The sequence below is a fragment of the Mixophyes fleayi genome, chromosome 8 (assembly GCF_038048845.1).
Source record: "Mixophyes fleayi isolate aMixFle1 chromosome 8, aMixFle1.hap1, whole genome shotgun sequence".
Classification (NCBI taxonomy): domain Eukaryota; kingdom Metazoa; phylum Chordata; class Amphibia; order Anura; family Limnodynastidae; genus Mixophyes; species Mixophyes fleayi.
This window is the reverse complement of record NC_134409.1, coordinates 57,949,284-57,967,015: the sequence shown is the minus strand read 5'-3', so window position 1 is coordinate 57,967,015 and position 17,732 is coordinate 57,949,284. Positions and strand designations below refer to the sequence as shown.

Below are 17,732 nucleotides of genomic sequence, written 5' to 3'. Positions count from 1 at the left end.
GGACCTCCTTTCCTAAAGGACAGTCATTTGGAGACACAGCCCAATTCTCGAGGCTCCTTTGCCAGGGGGAGATCCTTGTTTGCAGCTAGGCGCTAGGCCTCCATGTCCCAGGAGGAGCCTGCGTCATGACGACCACTCTGTTCTGCAGGGGGCGCCAGTGGGGGGGACGTCTGTCTTTGTTTCAGGAACAGTGGGCAGCATCCTCCCAAGATTATTGGATTCGGGGTATTATATCAGAGGGGTACAGGATAGACCTGTTGGGCCCCGCTCCACATCGTTTCTTCCAAACTCCGCTACCCCGAGATCCATTAAGAAGGCAGGCTATACAGGATTGGGTCGCCTCTCTTCTTTTTCAAAAAGTTATCTGCAGGGTTCCAGATTACCAGAAAGGGCAGGGGTTTTATTCAAACCTGTTTCTGGTCAAGAAGCCGGACGGCTCCTTTCGCCCCATCCTAAATTTAAAGGGCCTCAATGTACACTTAAAGGTGGACAAATTTCGTATGGAATCCCTGAGGTCGGTGATAAACGGATTATTATTATTATTATTAATTTTTATTTATAGGGCGCCACAAAGTATCCGTAGCGCCGTACAAGGACAAACAATGGCACTGTACAAGGTGAAACAGCACAGTACAAGTAACAGTAAGCACTATAACTCTGGGGGATCAGTCACAGCAAGAAAGAGAGGGAGGGGAAAAGTGAGTACAGGCAGGTAACTATGGCCCAAGAGGGTGGGCACTGATGACAGGTAAAGAGTCACTGAGGGGAGCGGAGAGAAGCAAGAGGAGACAGGGCAGAGGGTTAGAGAGGAGGTGAACTGAGTAGCTGGAGAGCGCAGTTTAAAGTGATGGAAACAGGCGGTAGGAGAGCCCTGCGCAAAGGAGCGTACAATCTAAAGGGAGGGGAAGACAGACAGACACATGAGACGGGAGAGAAGGAGACGGAGTCGAGGAAGGGGAAGAAGGGATGAGAAAGAGAGGAAGCCGATTAGTGGGAGTTTAGGCATTGAGACTAGAAGGCTTTTAGGAAAAGGTGGGTTTTTAATGTTCGTTTGAAAGAGGACAGATTAGGGGAAGTTCTGATGGAGTGGGGGAGCTTGTTCCAATGGAGGGGAGCGGCGCTGGAGAAGTCTTGGATACGTGCGTGAGAGGAGGTAATCAGGGGGGAAGAGAGGCGACGATCGCAGAGGGCGGGAGGGAGTGTGAATAGAGATAAGGTTAGAGATGTAGGGAGCAGTGGAGTTGGCGAGGTCCTTGTAAGTGAGAGTGAGGAGCTTGAAAAGGATTCTGTAGGGGAAGGGGAGCCAGTGAAGGTCTTGGTAGAGTGGGGAGACAGAGGTGGAACGGCGAGAGAGGAAAATAAGCCTAGCAGCGGCGTTAAGTACAGATCTAAGAGGAGTGAGATGAGAGAGGGGGAGGCCGATAAGGAGAAGGTTGCAGTAGTCCAAGCGGGAGATAATCAGAGAGTGGACGAGAGATTTGGTGGCATCCTGGGAGAGAAAGGGCCGAATGTGGGCAATGTTGCGAAGCTGGAAACGGCAGGATTTGGCGAGTGAGTGAATGTGAGGGGCAAAGGAGAGAGAGGAGTCGAGGATGACACCTAGGCAGCGGAGTTGGGGAACAGGGGAGATAGAGGAGTTGTCAACAGTGATAGAGAGGTCAGAGGGGAAGGAGGTACGAGAGGGAGGAAAGACAATGAGTTCAGTTTTAGCAAGATTGAGTTTAACAAATCTAGAGGACATCCAGGAGGAGATGGCAGAGAGGCATGCGGATACCCTGGAGAGAAGGGAGGGAGAGAGATCAGGAGAAGATGGTGGTCCGAGGGGGAGATAGAGAAGTCGGACAGACTGCAACGGTGGGAGAAGACAAGGTCAAGGGAGTGACCAAGGCAGTGGGTAGAAGAGGAGGTCCATTGGGAGAGGCCAAGGGAGGAAGAAATGGCAAGGAGTTTGACAGAAGCAGGGTCGGTGGGGTTGTCAATAGGGATATTGAAGTCGCCAAGGATAATGGAGGGGATGTCAGAGGAGAGGTGGTGTGGGAGGCAGGCAGCAAAGTTGTCAAGGAAAAGGGAGGAGGGGCCAGGGGGACGGTATATGACAGAGACGCGGAGATGGATGGGGTAGAAGAGACAGAGTGGACTTCAAAAGAGGAGAAGGAGAGGGAGGGTTCAGGAGGAATGAGTCTGAAAGTACAGGTGGAGGATAGGAGAATGCCCACTCCACCGCCTGGGCGGACTCGGGGTCTGGCGGAGTGGGTAAAGGAGAGGCCGCCATAAGAGAGAGCGGCAGGGGAGGTCATGGATAGAGGGGAGTTTGTTGCGGACTGATCTAGCATTCCAGAGGGCACAGGAGAAAGGGAGGGAGGGGAGATGGGGATAAGGTTGGCAAGGTTAGCGGTGTGCGGGGACAGGAGCGTGAAGTAGGGCGAGGTGAGAGTATGGGTATGGCAAGTGAACAGGGAGGCATAGTGAGATGAGGGAGGGGCGGGGGAGGAGTAGAAGAAGTAGAGGGGACAGAGGAATCGTCTGAAGCAGAAGGGCGGGAGAGGTGGACAGAGGGAGTCAGAAGGTAGACAAGAGGAAATGAGATAAGAGGCTTAGAGAAGGATCGGTTTATGGCGTCCATAGACATAAATGACGCATACCTCCATATTCCCATATGGATTCACCATCCGTCTCTTCTAAGATTCTCGGTGGGATCCTTCCACTATCAGTTTCGGGCCCTCCCCTTCGGCCTCTCAACAGCGCCGATGGTTTTCACGAAGGTCATGTCAGTTATGGCAGCATGTCTTCACCTTCAGGGAGTTCAGGTCGTGCCTTATTTGGACGATCTGCTCATCAAATCCTTCTCAGTAGATTGCTTACGTCATCACTTGTCCATCACCTTGGTGGTCCTCGAGGGCCACGGATGGCTGATCAATTTAAAAAAATCCCAGAAGGTTCCGTGTCAACGCATGGACACCAGCCAGCAAAAGGTTTTCCTGCCTGTCGAGAAGGCTGCTTCAATTCAGAGCATAACAACTCAGGACCACCCCGTCAGTCCAACAATGCCATGGCTGTGGCATATGTCAACAGACAGGGAGGAACCAGGAGTGTAGCTGCAATGAAGATTGCAACTCAAATCTTGATTTGGGCAGAACTATATGTTCCAGCAATATCGGCAGTATTCATTCCAGGATTAAGAAATTGGAAGGCCGACTACTTAAGTCGAAATCAGATGATGCCAGGAGAGTGGTCACTCCATCCAGAAGTGTTCCAGTCTCTGGCTCAGAGTGGGGTCTTCCGGATATAGATCTCATGGCCTCCAGACACAACAAAAAGGTTCACGCATTTCGCGCAAGGGCAAGGGGACCCCTTAGCGCTGGCAGTGGACGTAATGACGATGTCATGGGACTTCAGGTTTGGATACCTGTTCCCTCCGATTCCCATGCTTCCTCGTGTGCTCAGACGAGTAAAACAAGGAGGTCTGCCAGTAATTCTGATGGCTCCCTCATGGCCGCGCCGAGTCTGGTACGCGGACATACTCTTTATGGCAGAAGGACCGGGGTTTCGTCTTCCATCTCGAGTCGACCTCCTTCTGCAGGGTCCTTTCCGTTACCAGAATTACCTCAGATCAGTGAACGGCATGGCTGTTGAAGCCAGCCTCTGGAGGGCTAGAGGTTGTTTCCTCCAGTGTGGTGAACACTATGATGCGAGCCAGAAAGCCAGTCTCAGCTCGCATCTATCACCGGATTTGGAAAACCTATATCAGATGGTGTGAAAATAGGACATGTCACACGTCCTCTTTTCGTCTCCCTAGTTTATTGGCTTTTCTTCAGATGGCCCGGAAGCAGGGCTTCGTTTAGGTTCCCTAAAAGTTCAGGTATCGGCACTTTCAGTCTTTTTTCACCTGAAATTAGCGTATTTGCCAGATATTAGGACTTTCCTCCAGGGAGTCTTGCATATTCAGCCTCCCTATGTTCCGCCTACAGCACCGTGGGATCTCAATCTGGTGCTGGATATGCTTAAAGGGCCTCCCTTTGAGCCTTTACTTGTGGCAGATTTGAAATGGTTGACCTGGAAGGTCCTCTTTCTTTTGGCTATTGCATCTGCACGTAGGCTTTCAGAATTAGGAGCTCTGTCTTGTCGGGAACCATATCTGGTTTTCCACGAGGACAGAGCGGTGTTAAGAACCCTCCCTTCTTTCGTTCCTAAAGTAGTTTCAGTTTTCCATCTGAACCAAGAAATTGTAGTTCCGGGCTTCTCATCTACTTCCCATTCGGATCAACAGTCTATGGAAAAGTTAGATGTGGTTAGGGCTCTCCGCATTTATGTCAAAAGAACTTCTCAGATTAGACGTACTGATTCTCTGTTTGTTCTTTATGATGCTAATAAGAGGCTGGCCAGCCTCAAAACAGTCCATTGCAAGATGGATTACGGCTACTATTAGGCAAGCTTACATAAGGCTAACCGTCCGGTGCCAGAGAGACCTGATCCTCTGTCTACACCTTTACAAAATTTCACCTGTTTAATGTATTTGCATCCGCGGATGCAAATTTCGCTCGTAATGCTTTGCGAGCGGGATTTTCAGAGTAGTCTCACCCTTAGGGGGCTGCTTTAGAATGTCCCCATGGTAAGCAGTGTCCCCCAGACTGGATGAAAGAGAAAAGAGGATTTATGTACTTACGTTAAATCCGTTTCTCTGATTCCGTCTGGGGGACACTGCGATCCCTCCCTTCTGCTTTTCTTCTGTGTGCTCTTGTTTGACTGCCCTTTTTTCTCCTTGGTCTTTTCTAATTAACTGACAGGAAGAGGAAGAGGCAGGGGGATTGTAGAGGTGAGGGGTCTGTCAGCAGCACTAAAAGTTAACTAGTTAGGTGCCAACTCCCCAAGCTCCCTCCACAACCCATGGTAAGCAGTGTCCCCTAGACGGAATCAGAGAAACGGATTTAACGTAAGTACATAAATCCTCTTTTTTGGGCTTCAAGGCACATATTTTATACAGTTTTTACACAATATATTGCTGGGGTACACCAGCCTCCTGTCCCTTTAACCAGTTCTGGACGATTTCCTTATCTAGCCTGAGGATTTAGCTTGTACCATGCTATTTGTTTGACATTATACTCAGTGGCAAGGGGTTGTGGGCCACATTGAGAGTGGCTTAGCTCCTCTCCACCCTGGCCAACAAAGTCTTGGCAGGAGGCACGAATCTCCTACATTCATTTGGATCTAGAAGGTTCTATTAGGAGCCCCTCCAATGCACAGCTGCTGCTGGGACGACTTGGGCTGCTGTCTCCTCTTCTTTGGACAGCCAGGAATTTTCCTGCAATGCTGTGTTCCATTTCCTGCGAACAGGAACCACAATGACAGCATAATGCTGCCTGATTCACCCCCAATGCAATCATAAAGGTTTCTATTTTCACCAGGATTGTCAACAAGGCTCACTGCACCAATATTATAAATAAAACATTGCCCACAACATGTGCAAGGAAGGGTCATCCGCCACAGTCTGCTGAGACTTGAAAGAAAGTTTAAGCTCTGTAAACTATACTTTAGAAAAAAATTAAAGATAATTCATGTTTATTTTTTCTTGCAGCTCACCATAAGCAAGTTGTCTAATCTCATGAAAAAAATGCCTCATATTCGAAAGCAAATCAGCAAGGTGAGAAGTTATTTTTAATTGTATTTCCCAGCTATAATTTAATCCGTGCAGTGCATGTACCAATCAGCATAGTAGGTTGGATTGTAAAAATCATAAAATGTCTTGAGATTTTACTGTGGATAAGGATGGTTTTCTTCAATTTTCAGTCACAACAATTTGTAGCTTCTTTTCTAGGTAGTTCCATATTGCCAAGTAAATCAGTTGTATCAGCAGTATTTTCAACTGTGCTTCTGGCTGGCTTGTGCCACGTATCATTAGGATTTTGCCTAGTATCTATCTACAGTTTTAAGCATTTATTTTAATCACTTAATAAATAGTATAAGGTAGTTCAACATTTCAGTCAATGCTCTGTAATAGACCATGATGGTGTTACAGTAATTTTTCAAGGAAATGTAGTGTACTTTTTTCACTTTGTTGCTAAACTGTTTTCCAGCAAACATTGCATCTTAATCTTGCTGAGGATTGCATGCAAAAGTTCAAGGGAAACCTTGAGAAGCTGTGTAAAGTTGAGCAAGTAAGTATACATGTTCGTGAAATTGTCGCTGAACAAATAACAGTCATTCTTGCTTTAGTTGTTTTTACATTTGTTGCTCATTTTATGTTCAGTCAGAATTCTGGAACACATAAAAAGAACTATGCTTTTGACAACAAGTTGGCAATGTGACTAGGACAATACAAACAAAATATACCTTGTGGGAATATTCTAAGAGCACGGTAGTGGCATAACAGAGTTATTTATTTTGTACAATTTTATTTTACTTTAACCAACTGGACCTTGAAGTAGTCCTTAATAGGTCTTTCATATATCCAAAACAAATAGTCATTAGTGACTGGTTATTAAGATGCCTTTTATTTATTCAGGTCTCCTGTGTTTCTATCTGGGCTTCTGATTGTTTATTCTTAGAGCTAGTACAGAAACATTATACATGAATTGCTACATTGTTTAGTTTTCTTTTATTTCTTTCTAGCCTACCATTTTGTTGCTAGACATTTTGACAGATCATAGATAAAGTAGTTAATTCTCAAGTTCCCTGAGAAACTATACTGACTTATGCACACTAAAAGTCCATTTATAAAATTGTTATCTTACTTATTTTGGCTTGGCAGTGTTAATTTACTTTTTTTTTTTTTTTTTTTTATACACCGTATTTACAACGATCTCTCCCCTGATGTGCTCCATGGAACACGTGTTAAAATTCTGACATGGGCATGAAAGAACATATAGATGCGACTACTTTTTTCGACTGAGCCGTTCATATGAACATCAGGATTATAGCTTATCGATCACGCCCTTTTCATTTAATTCCTGCTTGGCTACCACTTTAATATAATGGAGGTGATCGGTTATTGAGACTCATTCTGGCACGTATGCAATGCCTTGGGGGTCACTGGATTGTGCTATGTAACTAAACAAAACCTGCTCCATGTGTATCTGAGAGTTACGCTGCATAAAGAGACATCTTACAGCCTGAAAACAGAAAATTTTATTTTGGCGACATGAATTTCAAGAACTGAAGTTCATTCAAAATAAAAGTTTTGTGCCCCTATTTCTCAGTTCATGTGTACTTTGGGTCATGCTGGTAATTTTTTCAGTTTAAAATGTGCATTGGATAAAGAGAATTAGGAAAAACAGGTAATTTTGTGCGATGACTGTTAAATTTGATATACAATCTTGATGCTGTGTTTTGCAGGATCTAGCATTAGGCACAGATGCAGATGGGCAAAAGGTGAAGGAGCACATGCGTGTCCTGCTGCCAGTTTTGCTCAACAAAGACCTGGATAAATATAATAAAATAAGAGCCATTCTTATGTACATCTTTGTGGAAAATGGTGAGTTACAAATGAAGAAACAGGCCATTTAATAATGGGACATAATTTGGTATGTTACTAGTATCACACTTCACATAAGTAATGTTTTTTGTTGTTGTCATAAATATATAATTTTGATAATGAAAACCTATTCATGTATAATGCCTATTTCTGACATTCTTACATGGAAATTGTGATTTAGACTAATCATTATTACCTTTTTACAGCCTATATTATTTGCTGTTCTAGGCATATTGTTCCCCTCATGTTCTCAGTAGTAGCTGTTAATGATGCTGATTGACTGACCCATATAATTCTCTAATACATAAATGTCAAGGGTACAGTGGCGATGTTGCCATTTAATTGTTATACTCCGTTTCTACCTCAAAGGTGTCTTTTCACCAGAGGCCAGCCACACAATCTACACACTGGAACCTAGCTGACAACATCCATTTTGGGTGTTTTTTGCCAGAAAAAGGAGGTTTGGAGTAAAGGGGTTCAGACTAATGCCATATTGGCCACAGGATTCAGTTGGATCCTTTTCAAGGAATTGATTGCAGTATTCATTAAAAACTATGCCACTTGCGCTGAATTTACCAGATTCCACTATCCTGGATCTGGCTTCCCCTTCCATATTCAAAGGAAGGCTCATTCCCTGTGATAAGGACCTCTTGTCCGTGGTTCAAACAAAGTGGGTTTTCCCTGAAAAGTGTTCTCAAACCAATATATCTTTCAGGGCACACTATCCATTTTCCATATACGTTCCATATGACTTTATTCATCTCTTCTAGTGGGCACTCCATTCTCTAGGTTATCTAAACAGGTGATCACCCCTTGCTTGGACACAGCGTTCTTGAAGGACCCCAATTGAAAGGATACTAGAAAGTCTACTGAACTCTCTTTACACCTCTCCTTTGCAATTACCTAGTTAAGGAGAAAGTGGGCTGAGGAACTTGAGGCTGGTCTTCTGGACCTCTCTTCACTTGATTCAATTCTACCCCTGTTTGTGGCCAAGTCTCCATCCTCATAGGAGTCCCTCTGGCTTAGTTAGTGGAACGACCTCTGACTTTCAACCAACACAGAAGTGCACAGTGTACGTTTACAGAACCATCAAAATTCAGTTTGTAATTTTATTGTCTCACTAGCAGTGCTCAAGTTTATAGAAAGGCCATTGACTCCTTCTGTCCTTTATTGGACTTTGAAGGATCTTAAAGTTTAGATGCAGTCTCCTCTTATGGCTTTTATATATATTTATAACACTCCCCACATGCGTATTTGGACGAGACTCCGCAGTGTCTTATGCTTTGCTCTCAGGAAGGGTCATTTCAGGTTCTTTAATTTGGTCTGATGTTTGTCCAGCATGTCACCAAAGTATTTACAGGACTAGGACCCGCATCCTAATGGGCAAGGAGATTTCGATCCAGTTGTTGGTTAGGAACTCATAGTAGGGGCCTAGCCTTAACAGGGTGACAACTGCAGCCATGTTTCAAGGACACAAGGGTTTCTCAGAAAGTCAGGCAATCCTGCAGTCTAGAAGTCTATCTTGTCTAGGGCATACTGCAGCATTTGGGGGATTTATATTCAGTGGTAACCCACCGACCTGACCTTTTTCCACAGTGGCTTGCCACTGAACTGGCTCTCGGTTCTCTGAAAGTGTAGGCTTCTTCGAGAACTATTTGGCCTTAATCTCTGAGGTCAAGACTTTTCTTGAAGGGGTGACTCGTGTCCAGTTACTATTGCCCTAACCAGTTTCACAGTTGGACCCGAGTCTGGTTCTCTTCTCTCTCTAGGAGAATCCTTTTCATTCCTTATCAAAGGTTTCTCTAAGTGAGCTCTCCTTCAAGGTTTCTTCCTCCTGACCATATGCGCAACCTCCATGGCATCTATTTGCTTTCCTTAGAGTTGCTGGAGGCCATGAAAATATAGTTATAACGTACCAGCTCTTTCGAAGTCTCTCTTTGGGCTCTATCAGGGTTGTTTATTATTATATAATACTTTAAATTGGGTATTAGGTCATCATTTCACACTGCTTTACAAATCTATCTCATTGATGACCCCCAGAAAATGGATTACAAATATAACATGAAGATGGAAACGCAATATATTATTTTATCAATATCTCTCGTCCTCCTTTGTTTTTCATAAAGGAACAACTCAAGAGAACTTAGACCGACTTATTCAACATGCCAAGATTGAGAGCGACGGAGATGTGTTGAAAAATTGGAAGTACATTGGAGTTCCGATTGTCCCCAAGGTAAGTAAGGGATGGTCCTGGAGCAGTCATTTATATCCAGTTACATTCTGCATGATCACATAAATAACAAAGGCGGATTGCTCTGAAGACAAAGCTAAGTGTATGCTTTGTAGCAATGCACTATTGTAGTATTGAGTATGCTTACTTTGACTTTATGCTAAGATTATGCATGTTAATATATTATGTATTAATATGTTCATACTTTATTTTTATGTTCATTTTTTGCACTCCTTATTTTCTCTGCTCTGGATTAGTCATGGCTCACACAACAGTTTGTGATATAGTAGTGTGGAGCACACTGGGTTTGGGCACAAGTTCACTCCCTTTGCAAAATATGTCGCTTTTTTTTGTGTTCCCCTTGCCTATGGAACTAATCTTTTTTCTCTATCCTTTCTAAGACTGTCTGTTCTGGGCATTCAGGTCAGTTCTGGTTATGTATTCTCTTTGGTGAGCCCATATAATGGGGCCCCAGTTATCAAAGCCCTTCATTTTACAGTATATGAATGTGCTATGCATTGTTTAAACCGCACATACAAAACGTATGTTCTATAAATGAACTACCTGTAACATTTACAAATACATATGTAAACATTTTAGAAGCTTATCAGAACTTGAAATATTTGCAAGCCTTTTGTTGGACCCTAAAGTGGCTGATTAACTTTTAATAGACAACCGGATTATGCTTGGCTACAGATTGGCTCATGCTGCCACTCAGCCTAAGCAACAGGGCTACTTTCAAATTTGGCCACGCTCACAGGGCCAAAGTGAATAAAATCTGACCGTCTAGCCAATATCTTAAGTTCTATCATGATGTTTACATCAACATTGTGAATGCCAGAATATGCCTGTGCATTTTTAATTTTATTGCTCTTTAACCATGCATTGTATGACCCACTATTTTAAGGCCTCTTGTAGGCTTCTCCTTAGTTCGGCATGTTCATTTTACAGTTCTCTTTCCAGTTTAGAATTCCACCTATGATTGTAAAAATATTGTTTTTAAATTGTTGAATCGTTTCGAATGAAATATTTAGATTTGCACTCATGTGAAACATCTAGCAAGTTTAGTAAGTAGGTTAGTTGCAAATATTGTAACTGAATGGTGGCTTATTGATTGATGTGTAGTTCTTCCAGTTGTCATCTATGTAGGTTGCTGGCCATGAGTACATGACTAATAGATGATGATGTTTAAGAATGACTTTCTGGACAAAATTGTGTTTATTTAAAAATATTTCTCAGCTCCATGAATATAGATCCTTCATAGTCCATATAACCCCAGGCATGACTGAGGTATTAAGTTTTCACTTCAAATGTCTATGACGTGTTTATTAAAACCTTTTGAGTATTGTATTTTTTTTTTTATTCTTTATATGATATTATACCTACCTTTTCATTAAGTTGTGGGTATTACATGGATATGGACCCATTTTTCCAGGCACACTACTTTTTTTTTTTTTTTTTTTTTAAATTGAGTAACTTTTAGGGGCAACCCTGTCTTGTGACAGTGGAATGGAAGAGACTTTTAAGAGTAGTTCTAGTGGCATTCTTGTCTTGTCTTTGGATCAGATTGCCACCATGAAGTAGTGTTGATATTACAAGGATATGTGGCTCTTGGTAATTATATACATGCAGATGCCTCACACATTATCCACTTTTGTAATTTGTATTTTCCCAGCTTTCTGTCTGGAGACCTATATGAGGCACTCCGTATTGCAGATTGTTTAGTGAAACCAAGTGCAATGTAGCCCAATAAGTAGGCCTCAGACTCTTGAGTTTGTCTTGGGAATTACACAAATATTAAATTTTGATTATATCCTTCCAAAAATGCCTTAAAATGTATCAACAGCTTTGTTAAAGTCTTGGACATTTTAAAATTTACAGATAATGTGTAAAGTACCTATGAAAAGGCTTATATTTAAATGTATAGTGTATGTAACTCTGTGCTGGACTCTTAGATAGAGAACATGTGTGCAGGTTTGACCTCCAAGCCTGGAGGTGACAGATCTACCACCATAGCATGATTGTGTGGCATATCTTAGAGGAATATTGTAGTAGTGATGACTGCGGGTAACATTTCCGGATGTCTTGTACATGTTTATCACTAGGGATCTAGGAACTTACATTCCAGTCTGACAGGACTTCTATGTTTGATTTCCTTACTTTTCAAATTTCACTCAGGAAAGTCATACAGGTTTTTCAGACTGATCTCCACTCTGTTCAGTTTTTCATAGGACCTTTAGCTGTCCTTTGTAGTAGTGGATCGGTTTTACTGTAGTCATTTCACTTTATTTCTCAATCCAGGATAGTCTCTGGTTGATGGCTGGCATCTTCGGTTAGACCAGCCATTTCTGTTGCACCACTGAAGCCTGGTGACAATGGACACAAGTTTCTTGGATTCTGGCAGTATTTTGTATACTCTCACTTGTTATTGTCCTCAGGCTCAGTTACGCATCCTTATTATTTGACACACCAGCCAGATCCAGTTAAGCGCACTCTGTCCTCATACATCTGTTTTAGGATGAGTAACAGGACTGGGTCAGTCATAGTAATTTAGTAATAAACCTTGTTTATTAACATGTTTGAGTTTATACTTAAAAAAAAAAAAATTACAGAAGGCTGCAACTGTTTTCAACAATACTAGTATATTCCACTCCCTGCTTTTAACAATCTCATTTCTTCTTGCATCAGTGCTTAACATTGTCACCTACTTGTCTGTTGTTTAAGCTCTCACCCTCTCTTGCTTACCTTAGTTATTCCTTGTATATTTACAGCATCTCATTTCTTTCCTTCCTAAAATGATCCCAGTTCATGACCCCACTCTTCCTAACTCTATACACTGCTCTCCTGACTCCTCTCCCTCATGATATGCCTGGATTTATTTTAAACTGAGTACTGCACTTCACTATGTCTGTTGCAGATCTCCCTGTATCGTTGATACTTGACTTGAAACGTGCAAGTCCACCTTGTAAATGAGCTTACTCAGTTCTGTTCACCTAGATAAATAAAGAATTTGATTCATATGTTCTATGATAGATAGCCAACTTTCCAAGTCAGGAGCATCTTAGCCGGGGTGAATGGGGTCTTTCTCACAAGTGTTTTGAAAGCTAGCTTACAAATGGTGCCTTTCTGTGATTGTGCCAAGCAGATGGGAGATCTCCTTCAATGTCCGCTAATATGTGCTGAGGTAAGGGTGTTCGAATCCGTTCCTAACCCAATGGCCCTAAACCCAGGTGGCTTAGTATATCCAGAATGAAGTCCCATTCTACTATATCGAACACTTTTTCTACATCTGTGGACAACAGGACATTTGGATTATAAGTGGATGTAGCAAAAGTCAAATATTTTTGTGGTATTGTCAGGTGCCTCGCGTCCTGGGACAAATCCCGCCTGATCTAAATGAATAATCTTAGACAAACGTGATTTAAGTCTGTTTGCTATAAACTTGGCGTACAATTTTATGACCACGTTTAGCAGCGATATGGGTCTATAACTGGGACACAGCACAGGATCTTTCCCCCTCCTTGGGCAAAACTGTAATATGGGCCGTCCGAGAATGAGAAAAGTAAGATTGTGCGGATACAGAGTTGAAGGCCTGAAGCATGAGTGGGACCAATTTAGTTTTGAAGGTTTTCTAATATGCTGCGGAATTAGTGGCGCTAAATAAATAGATGATGACGATGATGAATATGATACCGTGAGACCATCAGGCCCGGGCTCTTTCCCGAGGGTGTCATCTTAATTGCCTCCTCTAGTTCTCCATTTTGTATATCCCCGGCGTCTAATGTGGGAAAGATAATCTGTTTAAGATAACTGGCTATACATTCCTGTTTGAGCAATCTACTTGGTGTAATTCGCTGGTGAGGTTATGAAGTTTAGAATAAATCCCTGGAATGCTGCAGCTATATCAGATAAGGTGGCACATAATTCCACAGCCTCTAATTTGATGTGTAGGATGTATAGTTGCGGTCTTTGGGCTCATACCAAGAGTTTACCCGGTTTGTCCCCCCACTGGTAAAACTTACTTTGGTAGTCCAACTTTATTTTGTCTGACATTAATATGTTGAGTGCCTTTCTAGTTTCAGCCAGCGCGTAAATAAAATTTTGCAAGATTCAGTCAGTGCCTTCAGCGAATGTCTGCTTCAACAAAGGTCTAGCATCTCTTTCAGATGATTCCTTGCTCATCCTTAGGATCTGGGCCTATTAGAAGCCTCATGCAGTACTCCTAATTTTTTTTTTTTATTATTATTTGCCTGGTTACATTATGCCTTGGGACAAAATCAGTAAGCTCATTATCATGCCTGGTAATATCGCCTACATAGGAAGAGTTAACCTTACGAACTCTTTACTGCCAGTCGTGGTAGTGACAGTACTTATATCTAAAGGTATTTTTGACCCAAACAAGGAACTTATAGACATAAAAAAGGGGGAGGGGTGTTAAAGTTACAGTGAAATCCTCTTTTTGATGTATTATGATCTTTTCTAGTCTTCACAACGTAGATCAGCCAGGAGGGATCGTTCAAGGGAAGAAACATTTCAGCTCTCTAGGTGGACACCTCTGATAAAAGACGTCATTGAGGTGAGATAACTGGAGTCATGTTGTCTTAGAGGACCTGCCTACGCCCTTCCCATCACCTGTGCGTAGTACTTGGGCTGTTTAGCATACTACTTGACCCAGCTAGCAAACCAAATTGCTACCACTGTTGTTCTCTTGTTCCACTTCAGAAAAACTATTTATCTATGAAGAGTCTATAGTTGCATTTAATACAATATTTCTGAATAGTATTAGTGTTTGTCCCCAGATATTGTTGCTTTACATTTCATTTGATTCTTTTAAGGACAATATAGAGAATAAACTAGACTCCAGGGAGTGGCCCTATTGTTCAGAGTGTCCTGCAGCATGGAACGGCTCAGGGGCAGTCAGGTAGGTCAGACTATTCCTTTACACGTTAATACTTTCCTTAAATATTTTGTTTGTATAACAATTGTCGCCATGAAATGCCCATAAGTTATTCTTTGCTACTTAAGATTAAATAGACATAATTATAATGATATTAAAGTAGTACAGTGATGTTTGTGAGAGATAATGGTCTTATTGTTAGTTTACTGTGTTTGTCCCCAATTGTAAAGCGCTACGGAATATGTTGGCGCTATATAAATAGATGATGATGATTGTGCTATAAGCTCTGCTCCAGCTGGATACCGGCACCCATTCATATATATGTGCATTTGCAGTTTTCTGATATATTTTAAATGGCTTTTTCCAGTTGGGGATTGGAGTGGTTACACAATTTCTCACACCTTCTGCCCTAGACTAGTAGATATGTTGGTGGTCTCCTCCCTGGTATTGCTAGCTGTTTTCCAAATGCATCTTTCGTCTGCTGAAGACCTGTTGAAGCCACTGCAGGGTAACTGAAGGTGAAAGGGATATGACATCCAGCTCTGGATTGGATGGGCATGGCTTGTCACCCCCAAAAATTGAAAATTTCCTTTAACTGTACAAGAATATATTTGCATAATGCAGGCATTTTCTTTTCTTAGTCTAGTACATAAGTCACTTTAGAAAATATATAATCCATAAAATCCAAATCCTCACAGAGCATGGAAAGGCCTTTGATGTTATGTTCTTTCAAAGTCCATCCTTGTGCAATGTACATCCAAAGCTCTCAGGTTTGTTCTAACAATGGTAAAACCTTGTATGATAAGCAGCACTATACTGTGACTATGTATACTTTATCTGATTCAGTAAACGAGTCCTGTTGGGATTTATTTCTTTCTCTTCTGTGTTCAGTGCCCGGCAGAAGCACAATACTTTGACCCGGGAAGAACGAAAAACTACGTCTAAGCTGATTATTTTTGTAATTGGAGGAATCACGTATTCTGAAATTCGTTGTGCTTATGAAGTCACACAATCCAACAAGTTTGTGCAGGTTATAATTGGTAAGTAGTGTATACAACTGAATGCATTCTTCACTTATCAACTTATTAGCATTCCATTTGTTGAACTGTGAGAGTGCAGGCATTATATTAGTAATTTATGTATATCTTACATATTGCTTTATTTCATTACCAGATTCATTGAACCTAACTACAGCAAAATATTTTTTGAATGCAGCTAACTATTCTTCACCCTTTAAACCAGGCCTGTCCAACCTGCGGCCCTCCAGATGTTGTGAAACTACAAGCCCCAGCATGCTTTGCCAATAGACAACCTGTTGATTGCTAGAAGGGCATGCTGGGACTTGTAGTTTCACAACATCTGGAGGGCCGCAGGTTGGACAGGCCTGCTTTAAACTATAGTGAGAGTGCCAATTGTTATAATTCAAGTCTGTGATGTTAATGTGTAATTAGGAGTATTCTAGTCATCAGAGTGCAGAGAACATTGCAGTAGATGCTGCCAACATGTTCTTACCACACCATGAGGTAGCACTGATTAAGGAGTCCCAGAGACTCTGTATATCATCCTTAAATTGTGTTTAGTGCTTGGCACCACCACAAAAAAGAAGGTCCTACTAATATATATGTTATTTAAACTGCTAGGAGTGTTCTTTTCTAAATAGACCGTCATTATTCAGAAAAATTGTGGTCTTTTTTATGTCTAGAAGAAATATTCCATTACGCCGCCTTTTTTAACAAACTGAGCTCAGCCTGAGACTAAACACTGCAGTTTCCTTAATGCTTCTTACGGCTGTATATTTTTGTTTTTTTCTTCTTTTCCAGGTTCTACTCACATTATCACTCCCAAGAAAATGCTGGATGATATAAGGGACCTCACCAAACCTTCTATCCCAAAAGAAACCTTTACAATAATGGAGTAAATAATAAATCAAGTACTCTCATGTGAAAACGTTTCTTACAGGGAAGCATATCTGCACCTTGAGTTTATATATGTGTGTAAATGTCTATATTTGTGGAGAAACATGTGTTTTTCTTTCAATCAACCAACTGGAAATTGTGGCATAAGAGAAGTCACCCAAAATACATGTTGCTTGTAAAAACGAACTTTGCCTTTTAAAACAAAATGTAATTTAACCACTGAAATTCTCAGTAACGCACTGAAGCATGAGCCTGTACAGCTCAAGATAGGAGTTTTTAATGCTTTAATACATGCTAAAATATATACTGTATATGTAATTCTACTTTAATAATTAAGGATTTACCGTGCAATTTAATTTCAGTTTGATTGAATAGCATGTGTGACACCAGATGAGATTTTGAAGCGTTACTCTTAGTGTCTGCAAAAAAGTTTTTTAATTCCACAATCTGTCTACAGCCGAACAACTATGTCCAGCCACCTACTGTTACTGTTTTTTCCTACTAGTGGCACTGTTTGTGTATGGCCTTCACAGCACAACGTATACCTCTGCTAATGCGTTGTCAGTTTTTGTGAACGTTCAACAGCAAACCTTTAACATGTAAAAGATAGTGGATTCATTTTATTTTTGTCATTTCTTTTATTTAATTTTATCATCTTTAACCAGGCACAGAGGTAAAAAAGGGAACAAAGTTGCTATGCTTTTAGTAAACCTTGTTCTACCAAGGAAATATATATAAAAAAAAATACAATAGAAAATAAAGATATTTTTAATTGTATTAGTCTCCTTTATGTATGAGGGTGTTGAATGCTAGAGTGCACTGGCACAAACCTACACTGTGTCAACAGAAATTAAAGGAATACACCTGTCAGCCACAACATTAAAACCACCTGCCTAATATTGTGAAGGTCACCCTCAAGCCGCCAAAACAGCTTTACCCTTTTAGGCATGGCACTAAGACGTTAGCAGCAGATCCTTTAAATCCTGTAATTTGCGAGTTAGGGCCTCCATGGCTCGGACTGGTTTTTCCAGCACATCCCACAGATGCTCGATCGCATTGAGAGCTGGGGAATTGGGAGGCCACATCAATACATTGAACTCTTTATCATGTTCCTCAAGCCATTCCTGAACAATTTTTGCAGTGTGGCAGGGCGCATTATCATGCTGAAAGAGGCCACTGCCATCAGGGATTACCGTTGCCATGAAGGGGTGTACTTGGCCT

At 41.7% G+C, this 17,732-nt stretch overlaps 1 protein-coding gene across 1 annotated transcript in view; it reads left to right on the top strand.

Moving 5' to 3' along the window:
* Positions 1–17,288, top strand: part of STXBP3 (syntaxin binding protein 3) — a 59,608-nt gene extending 42,320 nt beyond the window's left edge. The window contains exons 12-19 of the mRNA XM_075182610.1: positions 5,573–5,638; positions 6,072–6,152; positions 7,330–7,468; positions 9,595–9,701; positions 14,182–14,274; positions 14,534–14,619; positions 15,487–15,635; positions 16,416–17,288. Coding sequence (XP_075038711.1) covers positions 5,573–5,638; positions 6,072–6,152; positions 7,330–7,468; positions 9,595–9,701; positions 14,182–14,274; positions 14,534–14,619; positions 15,487–15,635; positions 16,416–16,513 — 819 coding nt within the window. The 3' untranslated portion in view covers positions 16,514–17,288. The remainder of the gene's footprint in view (positions 1–5,572; positions 5,639–6,071; positions 6,153–7,329; positions 7,469–9,594; positions 9,702–14,181; positions 14,275–14,533; positions 14,620–15,486; positions 15,636–16,415) is intronic.
* Positions 17,289–17,732: the final 444 nt, after the last annotated feature.